Source organism: Erithacus rubecula, assembly GCF_903797595.1.
Source record: "Erithacus rubecula genome assembly, chromosome: 3".
NCBI lineage: Eukaryota > Metazoa > Chordata > Aves > Passeriformes > Muscicapidae > Erithacus > Erithacus rubecula.
This window is the reverse complement of record NC_136689.1, coordinates 145,791,499-145,807,928: the sequence shown is the minus strand read 5'-3', so window position 1 is coordinate 145,807,928 and position 16,430 is coordinate 145,791,499. Positions and strand designations below refer to the sequence as shown.

Below are 16,430 nucleotides of genomic sequence, written 5' to 3'. Positions count from 1 at the left end.
CAAAGACTTAACCTGCTTCTCATTTTCCTTTAAACTGCCAGAACAGCCCATTGTGTACCCTTCCTTCTTACAAGGGCAGCTTTCCTACTGCTTTCTTCAAGAAAAGGATTGTTTCTTGCAGCTCTGCCTCTGTGAGCAGTCTGAGAGCACTGTGTGTGGGCAAGGGCAGAAAATGGTCTTGCTTGAAAACAGTCCATGTTTTCATTTCCAGATGGTTGCTGGAAGCAACAGCAAACAGCACACTAATTTAAAATTTATAATAAATATCTAAAATTACTCTTTTAGGAAAGAAAAAATCATTGGCTGTGATACAATACAGAAAAAGATGATCCCAAGTTATGGGTTTTTTTCCTCATTCATTATTGTTTCCAAATCTCCTGTTTGTTTCTTTTTGTCCACTGCTTTATATGGCCTCTTCAGTAGCTTCTTTCCTTCTTCAAATAATGGTCTATTTAGTAATTACTTTCTTCACAGTATGACAAGATGATGGATTTTGATACTAGGGGAAGATATTCCAACTCAGTCCTAAATCAGCTGCCATTTGTTAAAACATTTTAAATAGGCTGTTTATTTAACATGATAGTCCAGGGACACATTTTCAAACACTAAAATGTGGTTTGTATCTAAAAAGAAACTAATGGCTTGGTACTGCAATTCATGTCCAGCCAAGGCTGTCTGGAGGTCAGACCCTGGGATCACATGTAAAAAATTGTGCAAAATAGAATATTGCAGGACATGGAAAAAACTGCAAAGTAATCAAAAATATGAAAGCAGGATCCAGTGTTCTGTTGAAACCTCCACTTGTGGCAACATAATATATTAATATCTGTTGTGATATACACTATGTAAATCACTGCAGGATAAATAAAATGCAAGAAAGTAAAAAAATATGTGAACAAGAAAGCTCTTCTCAAAGCACAAATCCCAACTATATCATTAACATACATAAATGACATATTAAAAAGCCTAGAAAGAATATTACATTTTTAAAAAATTCCTTCAAGACTTATAATACCTGCAGAAATGTTATATTGTTAATTTTTTTTATTCTAACATCTCTAAGAAAGGGAGTTTAGCCCCGTGTCTTAAAACTACAGTCATACAAAAAGAAAGTAATTATAAAAGTTCAATGTTCATATTTGCTTCTTTTTGCCAGTCCAGAAGCTAGCAACTCCTGTTCTGCCTCAGCTGGTAGGAAGAGTGGATAATTTGGAAGTCAAAAAATTTGTGAACTATGAGGGGAAAAGAACAACTGAGTGAAAGCTGTATTTTGACAATAGTCGACCATCTATTCTGCAAATTGACTTTTGGACCACGTTCTCCCATTCCCTAAGAAAGATCCAGTCACAATCTGACTCCTCTGTGGGCACCTACCCCATGCACCTGCCAGTGACAGTTTCTCTTCCAGCATTTATATTCAATTACTGCTTTTTTGTAACTGGCTTTGTCTCTCTAACATAGATCTATTATGTGGAAGGCAAAGGAACACATCCAGACTGTATCCTTGCTGTGTTGCATTAACAAGGAAACCCCTCTAAAAAGAAGAGATAACCCAGATTTCCTTCTTGTGTACCTGTCACATTTTCCAAAACAGGTCAGTTTGTATTTTTTTACCAGAGCTTCCATTCAGAAGCATAATTTTGGGCCTGTATATGTTTATTATTATTATTAATCTCTGTAAGGAAAAGAGGCAATTCACAGTATAGAATCTGATCTGAGTTTAGAAACTCAGTATATGTGCAGTGTGATCTAGAGTACTCTTGCCTTGAAAATCTCCAGTGTCTTGCTCCAGAACATGAATTTGGATGCAGTATGGGAGCTGACAACCCTGTGTCCCAAATCACCTAGGATGTACAAATGGCATCAGGTGCTGTGTCCTACTCTCCTGTGCTGAGATTCCTGCATTAGGGTTCTCTCCAGAGGTGTTCACCTGATGCTGGGAAGCAGTTTCCCCATGGATAACAGAGCTGTTCTGCTCTCCAGCTGCACATCTGCATTTTGCTCCTGGGGCTGTATTGAACAGCAGGCAATCTTGCCAAGGGACATGGGAAAAAAAGAAGGAATAGTGACACTGTATAGTGTCAGTCAATAGTTACATGGAAACATTGCTAGCCCTGAAACACTGCACCTGGAAGGATTTCTGGTTCCTTTTCCATGGATAAGGTTACTCCTTTCAGTTGCTCTGTCTGGCATATCACTTTTCAGATTGCTTAGACAGAGTAAACTAATGGCATGGCCATGCTGCAAGTAGGTTAGCAGTCAGCAGGGGATCCCATAATTTCATTTGCTACCTGTACCAAGAACATATCTATTCTTCAACTAAGCATGTCTGGGACATAGCACAGTCTCCAATTAGGTCCTTTATTAATTACAGAGCAGGTGTTAGGGGCCTGAAAGTAATATTGTGTGAGGGTTTTGATTAAAACCTTGCCTTCAGTAATTGCCACAGCAGCAAAGGAATTTTGTTGTGAAGATTACATGAATGTGCATGACAAAATATCCTAATGCAAAGACTATTGCTATGAATTAATTTAAGTTTGAGGGGTAATCATTTTAATCAGGTCTGGAAATAAAAACAAAGCTATTAATCAAGAAGCATGCTGACAGCTGTGCTAGATCCTGGAGGTAAGAGGCAGGCATTTATACCCAGGGGAAATGCAGTGCAGGAGCTCAGCAGGTGACTGAGTTCTTCTCATGAGGGCGAAATTTTGTTCTCTGTTTAAATGCACAAGGAAATGTTCTCTGTGAATTCTTCTATTTCCCACTCATAGTTTTATTATCTCACCAATTATATGGATAAATTTCATTCCCAATTTCAGTGTCAGTAATCTTAGCTTTGGTACAACCTTTGTGAGCAGCCACTCAATGCCCATGCAGGTGCCCAGGATGGAAGTCACAGATCAATGATATTTTCTCCTTCCCTTTTCTGTCTGGATCATTGCAGTCTGGTGCACAGGTCCAATCTCATTGATAAGTATAAGTGGTTCCAATTCTATTTTTATGACTCAGGGAGGGCTACACACTCCTGAGAACTGCCTGCAGTAGAGAGGTTAAAATTCTCTCTGCTAGGTAATTTTGCCAGTGCTTTTTCATCCTTCCTGGTTTTGAAAATTTTTTAAAGCTCTTCATTGGCTTATGCTTTATCTCCTTTCTTAATTCCTGTTGGGCTCATTGCAGGACATGATACCACCTGTCTGAGCTTCCTCATAAAGTACTTTGCAGAGTATGTAAATTTCTCCTGACTTCATCTTCACTCACAGGTTTTCTTTGCTTCCACCTAGCAATAGCTACATTGGAGTTCTGACTTCTTTTCTCCTTTTTATCTCATCCACTCCTCAGTTCTTCCTTTTTTTTTTTTTTTTTTTTTAATTAAATTTTTTTTTTTTATTTTTAATTAGCTGGATAGAATACCTAAATAATACCAGAATACCTTGTCCCTTTCTGTGTCCTTCCCATTAAAAAAACAAAATCCCCTCACCTCTGAATTTCTCTATGGAACAAAGAGTTGAACTTCATTTATCTCTCAATAAAATTCCAAAGCAGACAAGTCTCCTCAGTTCATGTCACCACCACCTCTCATTCTCTACCTAAAATTTGCTTCTGAGCTGTGTGCTTCACATTTAACTGGGCACTGTTTTATCTTTAATATTCATTGAGTCCATTCAACCAAACCTTTAAAGCAACACCTTTACCTGTTTGTATTTAGACCACTATTTTCCAGAACAGTTGCAGTTCTGTTCATACTTCTTTCTGCTACAGAACTGAAGTATTTTCTACTTTTTGATACTCTGGTGCTTTTATGGATGTTTAAACTTGAATATTGCTTTCAGTCTCTATCTCATTAGATCATTCAGATCAATATTTGGCAGGATGAAGGGCGAAAAAGCAAACCAGACAATTGTAATATGAAAAAAAAAACCCCAAAACCAGAGAACTATTGGAAGCAAAATAATTACCAAATATTATAATTTAGGATGACATATTTGTTATTTGGAAACTCATAGTTTAAACATCATCAGCAGCTGGTATTACCTCATCAAAGTCTGCAATGATTTCATTCAGTAAGCGTAGACATTCTACTCCTTGGTTATTCATCTCAGTCTGGGAATAAAAGTCAGCAAATCCAGGAATAGAAGCAAACATCACACCAACAGCATCATAGGACTGAGAGTATAATTCCTAAAAAAACAATGAGGAAAGATGAAGTGGTAACATAAGGGAGAAAATGTAACTGGCAGCAATTAAAATAGTTGTCTTAATTTTTCCATACAAAATACCTTAACATCTGATATTGGCATTTGTTTATTCAAGGTTAGACAGGTTCAACAGGAGGAGGCTGACAGCTCTTGTTGTTTTTATTTCAGAACATATGCAGGGTTTTCCCTTTCTTTGAATTCCTCTCTTTCTGCTTCTCAAGTCAAGGAGCTACACCAGCAAAGGTGAAATAAAAATTTTGCTTTTGATTTATATGGGGAATGACTTGAAAATATGAAAGATTCATTGCCAAGTACAAATACCAGTTATCACATTTTCTGGTGGACAATTTGTACTTCACACTACTGCAGCTCGTTACAAGTTTGTTTATTCCCAAGTTTCCAGAAAATCCTTACTCTCTGGTAAACTCTGGTTCTCCTGAGGAGGTTGTGGAGCTCTTTGGTTGCCTGGGTCTAGAAGATGTTCCTGTTCTTAGGTCTTGAAAGGAAGGAGAAATAGAAGTGGGATTGAAAATAGAGTTACTGGGGGGTCAGAAAGCAGCTTATAAGGGATCAATCACAGAAGGCTGTTAGGATAAAGTATGCCCTGAAATAAGCTCCCACTTATATTATTAATATAATTCTCTCTGGTACTGAATGGCAAATTTATTTATGGAGGGGCTTGTGCCATTACATATGTGAAAATGTGGACAGCTCTTGTTTGAACTAAAGCCAATTTTTAGGTAAAAAACTAATTTCAACATTAAAGATTCCAAGGACTGCTACCACAATTCCTGCTTTTGGATAATGTATATTAGCTTTAATATATATTAATGTATATTGCCCATCATATGTATTCTCCTTTGATTTTTTTTTCTGGCTTCAACTTCTGTAGTTTTACCTAATGGTGGACACTTCCATTTCTGTTTATGAACTTTTCTTATGATGTTCTGACCTTGAGTACTTTTTTCTCAAAGTTCTTGTTAGTAGCCTTAAGAAATTTTAATGCTTTGGTTTCATGATAAAATGATTGACTGCTGGTTGCCACACACTTGACATGAACAATTCAGGTTCTTCTTTCTTCACCTGCTTCTCCTCAGAAAAGCATCCTGAACTCTGCTCTGCTCCTTGAGATGCTGCTAATGCTTCTACTTATCCAGGCTCTTTTACAATATGTCTTAGGGTAAAAGTGGGAAATTCTTCTAGTTTCCAAAGCCACCAAAAAGCTTTGATTGAGGAAACATGGTTGATTGCCTTACTGCCTTACCCTTTCTTTCACTGAAGAGCATCTTCAGGATTGTAGAAGACATACTCTAAAAACATTCTTATTCCCTTTTGTGGGTATAGAAAAGGTCATACACACATTAATTGGTGGATGCTTATGAAAGATTTGACAATGTGTGCTAGGAGAAACATGAATACACTCAGCTATACTCTTGCCTTGGATCATGAAGATAGAAGACAACTGCCTGAGCCTGCAGTTGCTCTATTTTTCTATTTTTGGTAAGAAGCAAAAGGATAGAAATAATATATCCATAAGAAAATGCTAAAGTACACATTTGGGAATTCATTTTTTTGAGAGCAGAGAAATTAACTTAATGGCCAGACATGAACTGCAGGATTGATTGCACTGAAATCTGGTAGATCTTACTGTCTGCCAGCTCATGCATAAATCAGCCCAAGTATAGTTACTCTGGAAATTGCCTTACAAAAAGCAGGGGTGGTGGAATTCAATTCAGTGACAAAGTATTGAAGCATAAGTAGTGATCCATGGAGCATCTGCTTGCTTCTGAAGGTTGTTATGCATGTGACCATACGTGAATGAAAGTGTAAGATGGAAAACCTATTCCCAGAAAATCCATAATGCAGATATACCAGAACACACTCCTGGCTGGTGTTGAGGTCTGCTCCATTTAAAATGAAACATTTTAACCTGGCTGCTTTCACACTCACATTTTCTCATGTGCATAGCAGGGTTTCTGTGGCACTTTCATACCCACAGAGTGTAAAATTTCTCAAGAGTGATTTCTAAAGTGCTTTTTCTTGTAGCTTCTCACTGTGCCATCTTTCCCTAGGTGACACTTGAAATCAGAACACAATGATTCCTCATTGTGCAGTTTAATTTGTCTGGCTGCATCCATTTCCAAAATGTACAACAGCAAATTGTAGCCTTAATTCCTTTTTGTTGCACAATCAGTAGGTATGTCAGTGCTGGCAAGGTGAATCTTGCAATGTTTCTTCCCATTATAAAAGATAATTCCAACATTACATGGAAAAATTCCAATTTCATCATACATACATGCATATATATATATATATATATATATATATATATAATATTATAATATTATAATATACATTTACTTTGTTTCAAATAAGGAGTAAGTGACTTACTGCTGCTTTCAAAAACAAGTTCTGGACTTTCCTTTTCCTTCAAACTTCATTTTAGGAATATTCAGAGACTTCATTTTCATGCTTTTCTTTGTGTACTGCAAACAGTTTTTAGGAACACAGCCACAAACTATGCCTCCCAAATGGTTGTTTTATTATCTGCCACAAACAGGCAATTCAGGGGCAATATGAAATGGCAAAAATTATATCTTGTGTCTGAAGATATGACAGCCTCAGGTCTGTTGCAGCTTGTTCCTTCCACAGGCTCTAATAATACTTCTGCAACACTGGGCTATTATGCACTTGCACAGACATTCTGTTAAATTCACGTAATTTTTTTAGAAATAGCAGATTTTCATAGACTTGAATACTAGATTTTCATAGACTCATAGACTGGAACAGACTTCTGAATCTCATTTAATACAGTTTGTTTTCAAAGCAGGACCAATTAGATCAAGTCTTTCACAGTCCTTTTGGTTTGAGGGTTGAGCACTGTTCTATCTTCACAGAATCACAAAACCACAGAATCACAGGATTACTGGGGTTGGAAGGGACCTGTGGAGGTCATCCAGGACAACCCCTGTGCCCAGGCAGGGTCATCTGGAGCAGGTAACACAGGAATGCATCCAGATGGGATTTGAACACATCCAGAGAGGGACACGCCATGACCTCTGTGAGCAGCCTGTTCCAGGGCTCTGCCACCCTCTGTGTAAAGCAGTCCTTCCTCATGTTGAGGTGGAACATTTAGTGTTTTAATTTATGGACATTGGTCCTTGTCCTGTCCCTGGGCACCACTGAAAAGAATCAGGCACCATCCTCTTGGTACCTGCCTTGGAGACATTTAAATGGGTTAAATGAGATCCCTTCTCAGTCTTCTCTTCCCAAGTCTCTCCTCATAAGGGAGATATTCCAGTCCCCTAATAATGACTTTATAAACACTCATTAGGTGCTTGAGGACAACAATGAGATGCTCTTTCAGTCTTTTCTTCCTAAAGCACTATGATCAACATTCTCAGCCTCTCCTCACATGTTATGTACCCCAGTCCCATTGCCATCCTGGTGATTAATTGCCAGAATTTTCTCTGTGTGGCTCATGTGTTTCCTGCTGGGGAGCCTGAACATGGAAACATCACTCCAGATGCAGCCCTAGAACCCTGACTTCAAAACACAATTATTTTCCAGTGTTGATCAGATACCAAATATCATCAGTGTTTGTGCAATGAATCCTATCGAGAAATAAGTTTCAGCAATTTCCTACCAGATCTACTTTTCTTTTACTAATTGGACAAAAATATCAGAAAAACTGACACATACTTCATTATCCCGATCCTTCTCCAGGAAGTGACGGGCGACGTGACTGGGTAAAATATTCCTCAGCATGTTCTCATTGTGCTCCCTTAGCTCCTTCATTTCATTGATTTCCTCTTTGGCTTGAACACGCCACAGAAAATCCAGCCTTGCTGTGTATTCAAGCTGCAGTTTCAGAAAGGAAAAAGAGGCAAAAAAAAAAAGCTGACAAGATAACAGTAGAGATTGTATTGCCATCCTGGCAGGCTGCTCCTGCTGTGTAACCACCTTCAGTCCTGCTGAAGATCTGTGAAACAATTTGATTTTCTTGCCAGAAAAAGAGATTATTTCTTTGCCTTATGTACAGTGAGACTCTCAGAATAATCTTGAACAAAATAATATTTGTCATATTACTGCTATGGTCAGTGGATATAAACTGTCACCAGATTATTTTCCCTTTAAGCATATCTTTGTTATTTAGATAATGGAGTCAGACAGGAGATAAGGTATTGGCAGGTATTGATATGCAATAAATATATACCCCTTTTTATAAGTATCTTCAAATTAAATGAGAAAATTAGCACAAGGCTAATTCATAACCCTTGGCAAGAATCTCCTTCTCAAGAATGAACATCTTTCAGCAAAACTCTGTATAACAGCCCAAAATACTCCCAAAGAAAATGTCCAAATCTGTGGCACAAAAATGATATAGTTCCACCTTTCGGACATGCAGTTATTTGCAACTTTATTCTTACAGAAAATAAAAAAAAAAGAAAAAGAAACCCATTCTATTTGTCATCCCCTGCAATACTCTGTGCCTGTATTTTGGGATCAGAGTCAGTTTATACAAGCAAAGTCTCACTGCCTGATACCTGCAGATAAAAACTGAAGTGAAATGATTTCCAGTGCAGAGTGTGCATGGCAGAGCTTACACATGCAAACATATATATGCATTGTGTATATATATATATAAATTCATATTTATTTAAGTATGAATGGCAACTGTCTGCTAGCTGAAGCAGGGAACATGTTGAAGCATTGTGTCACTGAGAGGCACATGTGTGTCAGCACATGGACAAACCAATGCCAGAGATTTTATGTGCACTACTCTGAAGCAGTTTTAAGTAGATTTCAAGGCAGCTGATACTGTAGCTTGCACAAGGGGTGACTTATTAAGCTACAGTATTACTGAAAATGATGAAAAAAAAATAGTCAGTAAACCGAGAAAAAGGTAAAAATATTAGTGAGGTCTGAGGTGCTCCAAACAGAGAAAACATCCAGCAAATACATTTTACAATTTTGAGAGACATCAAAAGAGAAATTTTTAAAAATATAATTCATATACCAAACTGAAATAAAGGAGCAGCCTGTAGTGGGTGGGAATGACTAAGAGGGGGTTCAGGCATTGTTTAGTGACTCATCTTAGTCACAGTTTTAGTCAGCAGCAGTCATGAATGGCAAACTCTTCAGGAGAAAAAAAAGCAAAGCACTTTGCAAAGGACCTTTTATGTTGGCTGTACTCTAGGGAGCTTTCCTTCCTAAAATCTAAAAGTGCCCATGGCTTGATATAAACTTCCAAAGCCTGTATGCAACTTGGCAGTGATTTACTTGCCCTCTGGGTGCTGTAGCCAGCTTTATAAACAAACTTTTTTCTACAATGTTGGTCTTCTATCTTGTGACCATTAATTCCCTGAATTAATGGCAACAAAAAAAGCCTGTCATGAAAGAATATTTTAATTTTTTTTCAACATTTTTCAGTTTCTTTGCCCTTATTTTATGCTAGAGGACAGAGCCACACCAGATAAGTGACTTTTATTTCTACCAACTAACTGATAAGAAAAAATTTGCTAGGAGTTCTGAAGGTATTTCAAAGATTGACTTCAAATAGGAGCTGCTGCTGGATTTTGAATTCTTTGATGCTTCAGGTTATTTAATGCTACTACAATAAGAGCTTGGAAAAAAAAAAAAAAAAAACAAAACTGTGGTAGTTTTTCAGAGGTGATTTTTTTATGCTGCTTTATAGGGAAATGTCACATCTCTAAGTCTAGCTCAAAATAGCAGCAGCTAATCTTTAAATTTTAGATAACATCATTCAGGTTATTTATGATCACATTTAAACATTACTTTTCTTTCATCATCAGTGGACTACCAAGATGACACTATCAGCTCAGAAAGAAAGGACTGATATAAATGAGATTTGAAAATAGAAAATATTAAGAAGATGCTTTCCTAAGTTCTTATATTTGCTAAAACAAAAAGAATTGTAGGGTTGAGTTTAAGGTTTATTGTTAGATTGTCTAAAGAAATGTTTCTGGATTTAAATCCCAAAGTGTCCATGTTTCCTGCCCTGATATGTAGCTTTAAGAATTACAATTACAATATTACAATTCAATATTACAATTGCATTTCACTAATTACAACAGTTAGTGAAGAAAAAAGAGATGTATTACACAGAAAACCTAACATTATATCCTCCACATGCTGCACAACCCAACCACTCTGCAGGCAATTACCATATGCAAATAAATTAAATCTAATAAAATAGTATCACACACCTTTTACTCAAATTTAATTTTAAATTTTGGGAGCTAAATATGGCATTAACTTTAAATCATAATGGATAAAACCCAATAGTCAATTATTAAGAAATTGAAGGTCCATAAATATTATCTTACAAAAATAATATTTTCCAGTAAATTCCCTTAGAATAAGACAAGTTTTAAGCTATTCTATTTCAGAATACTTTTGCAGCTTGTGGGAAGATGTGCTGGAGGATAGCTGTATTTGACTTAATGTTTTCCTCAATCACACTTTTGAAGAGTTTTTTGATTTTTTTTTTTTAATGTGGTTTGAATGGAACTTATATATATATTGAGTTGGCAACTATACAGAGATCTTTAGGTTAACTCTATAACAAGAAATTAAGCAATCCAATGAAATGTTCCTGGACTCTGCCATTGGATTCTGTTAAATTGATGGACTGGCCTTATGAATCATTTGGGAGAACATGCAGGACTGAGCACATCTCAGGGACCATTTCCAAGGGCAGTTTTAATGCAGCCATCCTGTTTTATGGACCAAGAAAGGTTAATAAAATGGAAAATAACTTGTGCTTTGCTTACAGGTCTCTGAGCTGGAGAATGCTCTTAAACACCCCATATCAGGCTTTTGTAGAAGACAGACATTTACACTCAGGATTGGGATCCTGAAGAGCATTGCTTGGATCCTGCCTAATTATTACTCCACCTAAACTCCTTTAGTGTTGTTTTTCTTAGTACCTTGGCTGATTCTCAAGCCTGAGAATTTATTTTGACATGTGTTAATAATCACTGGGGGTACTAAAAGGCTTATCACAAATTTGAGTTGTACAGTTCTTATTTGCTCCATATTTCTCCTGAGTGGACGTTGTCTTGATAAAGATATGTCGATTCATTACTTTCCATTAAATTTAAATCTGTGCATTTTTTAAAACTCATTTCATCCCTTGCTTCCCCTACTCACTCATTTCTCATTCCCTCAAAAAGAAGATAAACAGTAGGAAAATTAATACAATATATGAGTGTTGGCTTCTTTTTTCTCTCCTGTGGAAGGAATGGACAGCTTAGAAAGTTATTTTAATAAAGTGTGTAATATTGTCTTATTCATCACAACATCATTCCTTTCTCTCTGTCTCATTCCAGGAGGATTGAGAAATGCTGGAGTTTTCCAGCCTAATGGTCTTGAGGGGAAAATCTTTAGGCAAGTCAGCAATGTCTTAAGACAACTCTGCTTGATGATTTCTTTAATACAATGTCCCTTTCTTTAATACAATGCCCCTTCTTCCTTTTTGTGATCAGAAACTGCCTCAACTCAGCATGTTTGACATGCAGAGCTTGAGAGCCAGGAACACTGTGGAGAAAACACCCTGCTTCAGCCACTGTTAATGCATTTGTTATTTTAAATCTAAATGTTTCATATTCTCTCTCCCTGGGCATTGTGTATGTATTCCTGAAATACTCAGTTTCTCAATTCCTCCTCGAGGATATCAGTCCTAAAATTCTGAGGCCCCTAAATCCTGTTTAAGATCTAGGTCCATGTGAAAGGATTTTTGTAAGTGGTCCATGATACAGATGAGTAATTACTGGTGCTTAACCCAAATATTCCTCATTTCCTTGAGTCTGTTGTTTTTTCTTTATAAGCCTAATAAGCTCTTTCACCATTGTTTCATTATTAACTGGTTTTTATTCCCATTCTATATTTTGGATTTATGCCTACTCAAGTGCACTGAAGCTTTGAGGTGCCTCCAGAACTGCACACGTCTAAAATAATGGTGTGCTGTTTGTTCCTTCAAATAGAGAATGAAGTATAATTTGAGTATTGCTGAATAGGATATTGCATGTTTTTTAAGAATGCTAGGCAGTGTCAGATGTGGGTTTTCTTTAATCAGATTCTGCATATGGTTTATTAAATTGCAAAAGGTCATGTGCTCAAGAGGATAAAAAGGCAGATGGTATTTCAAAAATAATTGTTGTCACATCTTGTAATTGCAAGGGACAAAGGGAAAGGTTGAAGGAAATGTTTGCATTACCTGTTGACCATGATAAAACACAGCTAAAAGGAACATTGCCATCAGTAGTAAAGATGCCTCCTTTGTACCCAGGAAGTCTGTGCTGGAAAAAAAAACAAACACACAACAAAGTAAAATAGATTTATTGATTAGTCAGTATTGTAATTGTTCAGAAGTTTTATTTCATAAGTGGCAACTTTGTTGTTCTTTAAAAAAAAAATCCACTGTATTTGAAAATTTAATTTAGGAGTAATTAGTTCAAGAGAACAGGAGTGTAATTGGAGAGCTCCCTGTTTGGAAACACATCTTAAATAACTAAATTGTAGCCTACAGGAGGTACACAGGAGGTGATGAGCTTTCACTTTCAAATGTGAAATGCAAGCTCTGTGTCTGTCAGGCTCTTCCTGGAGCTTGGTACAGCCCCTGTGGAGTGCAGGAGGTGTCTGGGGGAAAGGTTGAGGGGAGCTGACAAAACAAACTTCCAGGCTGTGAAAGTGAAACCCCAGTGAATAGGGCTAGAGGTAAAGGAACTCCAAGGCAGGAGCTGAAATTAAACATCCCCATGGTGTGAGAAGGGTTTGGAGATGACAGGATATAGTGTGTATTAAAAGAAGACAAAAAACATGGCAAACAGGAGCTAGGACTGGTTTTAGTGAGCTACAAACAGGAGATCAGAGATCCCTGTGACAAGGGAGGGAAAGGAAACCCTTGCAGACCACAGGGAAGCAGAGATGAGCCAAGCAGGTCCTGGCTGTATGAAATCTGCTGCATGAAATCACTGAGGTGCTCTGTAGGGAGCACAGGTTAGTTTAAAATAAAATAAAAGGGGTTAAAAGCAGTAACAGGGGGTTTCAAATGTTGAGAGAAATTAGTTATGTGCAAAGAGGAATAAAAACTGAAGAAAGAATCTCTGTATGCAAGGTTTTTTTTTAAAAAAAGCATGTTTCCCAGGGAACAGACAAAAGAGGTTGGGGAACTGGTAGAGACAATCTTATAGTAAAGCAAATGAGAGAAAAAAAAATAAATGTGGAAGTGAATTGAAGAGGGATGCTTGTCAATTATTTTGTTCAAAGGAGATGAGAAAAGAAAGTTGTTTTGTGGGGATAAAACCTTGACATTTTGAAAAAAAAAATCAATGAGTAAATGAGGACCAGAAATTGGAAAATATTTTGGGACAATCTTTAGTTTGCCTCGAAAAGCAAAGTCCAGATACTGGATCTGTTTTCCATAGTAATTTTTTAAGAAGTATTGGATGATATTTGTTGGAGAAGGAACTCCTATGACAGAGAAATTAGAGAAAGAAAGAGCAGAACTTGAGACTAAATGAAAAGGAAACTTTCTAGTGAGAGAGATAACTGAACTGACTTTGTGGTCCTAATGAATTTACTGAGCTGGAAATGTGCTGCTGTGGGATGAGTCATCAGTATAGAGCAAGAGCAAGAAGGAAGTATCCTTGTCATCTGCAAATATGTTGGAATTCAGATGTTTCCTATTTTGAAGTTGCCTGAAATACAATCTCCAAATGAATGCATTCCAAAATTACCCCTTGTACACTGGCTAGAAGCAAGAGCTTTAAAGCTCTTAGTTATAAACTTACCTGTTATTGCATATTGTGGTGTTGTAGCTATACCCACCATACCTGGATGAGTTTTGTCAGGAGTTGCAAACCCTTTCATTCAAATTATTTGTATAGCCAAAAAAACAAATAATTTTCAGGGCACACAATCTTGAGCTTCATTCTTCCTAATATCAGAGCTTAAGTTCACATTCTTGTGAGGATGGAGCATCTCAACTGATTTCCCTATGTCTTGGCTATTCCAGGTAATATTCCTGCCTCCTTCTCCCTCTTCTGTGATAACAGTCATTAGAGAGTTTCTCTGACACAGGGAATAGAGGCTACTTTGAATTCTTCAAGATTTTCACACAAAAGAGATTCTTTGCCATGCCTGGTTAGGGACAATTATCATGATTTCTACTTCTAGTTACTTAGCCAAAGTATAGTTTCCTGCCATTTGTCAGATTTGCTGTGGTCTGCTCTGGATACATTGTATAGCAATTTCTAATATAGCATTAGAAAAAGGAATTGCACCCCAAATCTCTGGGATCTTAGTACTGTAGGAAGCAGGTAAGGAAAGATATGCAAGCAGAACCTTGCTATGTGTAAGGATGTGGCTGTTGTGAGAATCAATTGTGCTGCAAATCTGTGCTTTTCTCTCACTCTGAGCATCTTCATCTGCACTTACAACCACAAGCAACTGCAATACTACACTGCTCAAGGATCAAAGACTGAAGAAGTGTTTTTCTGAATGATTTAAATTACTGCTGCTCTAGATTCAGTTATGGCAACACTAATTGCACCTCTGACTCTGCAAATCTTTGTGATTCTTCTGTTCTTCTCTTCAGTTCCTCTTTCTGGGAAAGAAACCTGGGAGGGGGAGGAGGAGGAGTGTGTCCTCCAAGCACTCTCCTACAAAACAGGATCTTTCAAGTGCTCCTTATATCTTTCACAACTGCATATTACTTGTTTGGATTTCATTCTAAAAAAAATCAATTGTTCACTCCTGTTTTTCTAAACTGAGGGGAATTTTTCAATTGGTATCTCTGGAGCTTTCAAGAATAGAAATGACCAAGGTATGTGCATTGCATGCATATTTTTAGTCAACATTGATATACCATAGGAGACATAAAAGACAAATCTTGCTCAATATTTAAATTCCCTCATGAAATGAACATTTTAATAAAAAGGCTGGAGAAAGAAACAGATTATAAATAATTCTGGATTAGTCATTGCCTGTTGCAATGATCACTCCATATTTAACTTTGCTGCAATCCAACACACTCATACTCTGGCAAGTCTTGAACCAGCACCTTAAGAAAAAGCAGTTGCTGAAGGGGATTGTGAACACTTACTCTCCATTGTGGTGAAAACTGTCGTATTGCAGGAAAAGGGAAGCATAAATGGTCTCAGTCAGCAGAGAGTAGATTGCAATCATGATGAGAAGCACTGCCAGCTTCAGGACAGAGTTGAGACGAAGAAAGACTGCACAAGTCACCATTGCCAGCACACCAGTGAAGACAAAATACTGAACACAAAACAGCACTGGTTAATTGTGGGGATCAGAGACAAGCATCTATGTAAATAATCAAGTAACCAGAAATATGGAAAGATAATTTTGGATTTCAGTGCTCAGATCAGTCCTCTTAGACCCCTTTGAAAATCAGTTTTGCTAAAAAATATGAAATTACAAATTCTCTATTTTTCACGGTACTTCCATGTCAGCAGAGATCCTCTTCTGTGCCTTTATGGCATTTTCATTGCATTATAAGGGAAATGGCATCCTCTATAGTTAAAAGAGGAAAGAGAGACATACTGCATGCATTAGCTTGCTACTGAAAAGTCAACTGGGAGAAAACAATTTCTATTCATTTGGAGTCTAAATACTCAGGATGGGACAATCATATTTCTACTTTAATTCTTCCCGTGGTACTGAGGAGAGACGATAAAGCCACAGGTTTGGACTTTTTTTTCTTTTTTATTTTTTCCTGTTTTTTCTTTTAAAAAAAATTTTGAATATTGAACGTTTAGATTGGTTACATTACTCTCTTAAAATGTGATGCCTGAAAGTTTTATTCATTACTTATTTTCTAATCTTTTCATTGCCTCATTTTTCTCAATGATTAGTCATCTGCCAAATGCAATCCATGCAGCTGATACTGGATAGAGAGAGACAATCATGGTCATGAGCTCTTCAGACTTAAAATAGCAACATCAACATTCACAGTCCAAATGTAGTTTAAATTAACTGAAATCACACAGCTTTAGGAGCAATAGTATTCATTTTTCTGGGTGCAGTTTCTCTTTAGTACAGTTTCTCTGTAGGAAAGTCTGCATCCCTGCTGGTTAGAGCATTCTGCTGGCAGTACCATGCACTGCCATATGACTTTCTAAACAACACACTTCTCTTATCTGCACATGACCAACACATCTATTCTGTTGCATGCTTGCTCTTCTT

General features: G+C 37.1%; 1 protein-coding gene across 2 annotated transcripts in view; it reads right to left on the bottom strand.

Moving 5' to 3' along the window:
* ADCY8 (adenylate cyclase 8) overlaps positions 1–16,430 on the bottom strand; it is a gene marked incomplete at its 5' end in the record, with an annotated part of 116,985 nt that overhangs the window by 5,991 nt on the left and 94,564 nt on the right. For both annotated transcript variants that reach the window (XM_079300677.1, XM_079300676.1), the window contains 4 exons: positions 4,033–4,179; positions 7,899–8,057; positions 12,439–12,520; positions 15,328–15,500. In XM_079300677.1, coding sequence (XP_079156803.1) covers positions 4,033–4,179; positions 7,899–8,057; positions 12,439–12,520; positions 15,328–15,500 — 561 coding nt within the window. The remainder of the gene's footprint in view (positions 1–4,032; positions 4,180–7,898; positions 8,058–12,438; positions 12,521–15,327; positions 15,501–16,430) is intronic.